Below are 3329 nucleotides of genomic sequence, written 5' to 3'. Positions count from 1 at the left end.
TTAAACAAACACTATAAACAACAAACTAACTGTATAATATAATAACTTAAATATAATTTAAATATGTCTTCATTGAAGCGGGGGTGTAGTCATTCTCCTTGTTCATCTCGGCGTAAGCAACCCTCTCCGATGTAGCGCGTTCGGTTCGATCGGGGTGGATCGTGACGCAGGCGCACAATTATTAGGGTTTAAACTACGATATGCGTGAGCAGGTCCGTACTTAACAATGATGTTCTTCAAAAAAAGTCACTAGATATTAATTTTTGTTTAAACCAGATAAGGAGAACTCGTCAATTAATAAGTGATAAAAGAAATGAAGAATTTTTTAATTCTATTTTTGAAAAAGCAAGCACAATGACGGTCATTAATATACTTCTTCTCAGAGCCTTCTTTCAGTGCGTCACAGTTTTTCGATTTCTTTCTAACGCATTAAGTTGGATGTGATGAAAAAAGCGGCAGTTCCGTGATTAAAACACGAAAATATTACAGCATTGCATGCATAACCGGTCTATTCTTAACCTACGCTTGATTCGTTGATATTTGAAATGCGCGTCTTCTCTAGCCAATCAGTTACACGAGTCACGAACATTTGACGTAAAACTTCATTCATGTTGGCCATCCTTTCGAAGTGTGAAGAGTGAAGTGATTCTTGTCGGTTCAGGTCAGTATTTGACTTATTTCATAGCGTTGTTATGCATTATTTGTGTTAACCTATATTTTTTATTTTGTTTTGGTTTTCATTAAAATATTTTTAAATGGCAAGATTTACGGAAAAGGAACAAGTTCTGATACTTAAATTACTTAAATATTTTGAATTAGAAAAAGAAGCTGGACAAACTTTATTACCAATTTCTGCTGTTCGTGAAGTAAGTTTAAAATTACACTGAAAATAAAATTGTTTTATTTTTACCTTCTGTTTATTTCAGCGTGTTGCTGAGGCGTTAGGAATTTCTTTGCCAACAATAAGACGATTGGTAAATGAAGGTATCCAAAAAGATTCTGATTATTCAATCACAATGAGCCAATCAGTAGCCACGAGTCGTAAACCGACATTATTAATAAATAAATACGAACATGCCATCAGGATGTGTGTATACAGAATGTTTAGTAAAGGTAAGAAAGAGCATTACAACAGTATAGTTAAAATATTTTACCATATTTCTAATAGAAAGGCAGGAGTAACTAATTTTCATAGACATTTCATTTAATAAATTGTTACTGACAACTAGTTACATATAGAAATGAAAAGTGAATATAAAAAGAATACTACAGAATTAAGTACCAAGTATTGTAATAAAGATTTAAGAGTCCTCTTTGCCTTTTAGCTGAAGTTTATGCATTTACCTTGTGCAGTTTGGTAAAATATATAGATATATTTTTATAACTCTTATACTTTGGATTATTCAAATATGGTTATTACGATTTATGAAAGGAGTACTGTTGCATATAGCAATTCAATAGACAAATTCCTAATATCAAAACTAACATGTTACTTTACATTCTTAATATTTTTCCTAGAAGAGTCACTATGGTGTCTTTAAACTTTGATCGTTTTAGGTGAGCATGTGACTCTCTATACCCTGAAGCAAAAACTAGAGGAAGTGGATGAGATTAATATTTCTATTGCTGCACTTAGCAGAGCTTTAAAAGAATTAAAATTCAGATGGGTAAATTGTAGTGTTGCTAACAGAAAATATTTAATGGAACAACCACATGTGACTTTAAAAAGACTTCAGTTTTTGAAAGCCTATAAGGACAATGAAAGCAGTTTATACCCTTTAAAACCAGTTTTCTTGGATGAGACCTGGATATTCAGTAAAGGAGGATTCCGCAAGAGCTGGCAAGATGGCAGTGTTAATGCAGTCAGAAAGAAGAATGGAGAAGGTGTACGATACATTATTCTTAATGCAGGTTCTGAAAATGGGTTCATTGATAACTGTGAATTGATTTTCAAAAGTGGAAGTAAATCTGGTGACTACCATGATTCAATGAATTCTGAGAATTTTGAAAAATGGTTTGAGCATCAGCTTTTACCAAATTTAGAAGAACCATCATTAATTATAATGGATAATGCATCATACCATTCAACTTTATTGGAAAAAATACCAAATGCTAGTTGGGCAAAACATTCTTTATTAGAATGGTTAAAAAACCGGCATATTAATTGTTCAATGACTATGATGAAGTTTGAGTTGATGGATATTGTAAAGAAGCATCTACCAGATAAAGTATTTAAGTGTGTATTAGAATTTATTTAGTAAGTGGCATTTTATATATATTTTGTTTTACAGATTGGATAGACTGGCCCTTCAATATGGCCATCGTGTCTTGAGACTGCCTCCATATCATTGTCAATTCAATCCAATAGAGAATGTTTGGTCTGACTGCAAAAGGTATTATGATGCCAATATAACTTCTGCTGGCGTTACAAACGAAGCCACAGTATTAAATGTGTGGAAAAAATCTTTACAACAGGTAAATTAATTTTTTTTTATTCTTAGATACTAACTTTGCTATAATTTAAGGTCACACCAGAAAAATGGAGGAAGTATGTTAGGCATGCAGAAAGCCTCATTAATGAATATTGGGAGACAGCAAAAATAATGGACACAAACCACATATCTCCTATAGTCATTGATTTAAATGAATGGGATTGTGTATCTTCAGATGATGATTTTGTGGAAGTGCCAGAAATAAAATGACACCAAGTTCGGTTTTGTTTTTTTAATTTGTAAGATTATCGGTCTCTATTTTTCTTGTATTTATTTATTTATATTTTCTAATTTTCTCGTGTAATATTTAGTGTTATTTAGTTCCTTATAATCATAGTATCTTGTAGTTATTTAGAAGTGTGCATTTGTAGCTATTTAGTTATTCTTTTCCTTATGTTATAGTCTTAGATCTTTAGGTTGATTCCCACATATTTCATTAATAATTCTATTATCAATTAATAATTGTAGTCTATTGTGTTTTTATAGTTTTTAGATATTAGGTTGTTAGTTCTTACTTACTTTAACCCATTAACATCTAAAAAGAAACTAGAGTGGAAAAAATGGAAAACACCAAAATTGTGATGTTTGGTTTAACTTTGATTTTTAAATTGACAAATTGTAGAATTGATTGTCCGTCTCTTGTGAGTCAGAGTATTCTTAGAGTATCATATTACCATGATTTGCATTATCTATGTACTTTTAATGTTCCATTTTATAGAAAAACCCATGGGCCAATGGCCCACTGAATAGATACTTATCTTTGTTAAACAACCTGAATGTAGATGTATTTAATATGTCTCTCAATGAATATATAAATATTTGTAGAAAGTTACTGGT

At 31.3% G+C, this 3329-nt stretch overlaps 1 protein-coding gene across 1 annotated transcript; it reads left to right on the top strand.

Annotated features, from left to right (window-relative positions):
* Positions 1-995: 995 nt before the first annotated feature.
* LOC140449592 (uncharacterized) lies at positions 996-2961 on the top strand. The gene is made up of 4 exons (XM_072542815.1): positions 996-1113; positions 1558-2236; positions 2292-2475; positions 2526-2961. The coding sequence occupies exons 1-4, from the start codon at positions 1017-1019 to the stop codon at positions 2700-2702; spliced, it is 1137 nt and encodes a 378-aa protein (XP_072398916.1). The 5' UTR covers positions 996-1016; the 3' UTR covers positions 2703-2961.
* The last annotated feature ends 368 nt before the right edge of the window (positions 2962-3329 follow it).

Source organism: Diabrotica undecimpunctata, chromosome 9 (assembly GCF_040954645.1).
Source record: "Diabrotica undecimpunctata isolate CICGRU chromosome 9, icDiaUnde3, whole genome shotgun sequence".
Taxonomy (NCBI): Eukaryota; Metazoa; Arthropoda; class Insecta; order Coleoptera; family Chrysomelidae; genus Diabrotica; species Diabrotica undecimpunctata.
This window is presented reverse-complemented; position numbering and strand designations above follow the sequence as displayed.

Coding starts and splice junctions, on each gene's coding strand:
- LOC140449592 (XM_072542815.1), top strand. CDS start 1,017: ATGAGCCAATCAGTAGCCACGAGTCGTAAACCGACATTATTAATAAAT. Junction 1,114..1,557: donor ATACAGAATGTTTAGTAAAG/GTAAGAAAGAGC, acceptor TGATCGTTTTAG/GTGAGCATGTGACTCTCTAT. Junction 2,476..2,525: donor GGAAAAAATCTTTACAACAG/GTAAATTAATTT, acceptor CTATAATTTAAG/GTCACACCAGAAAAATGGAG.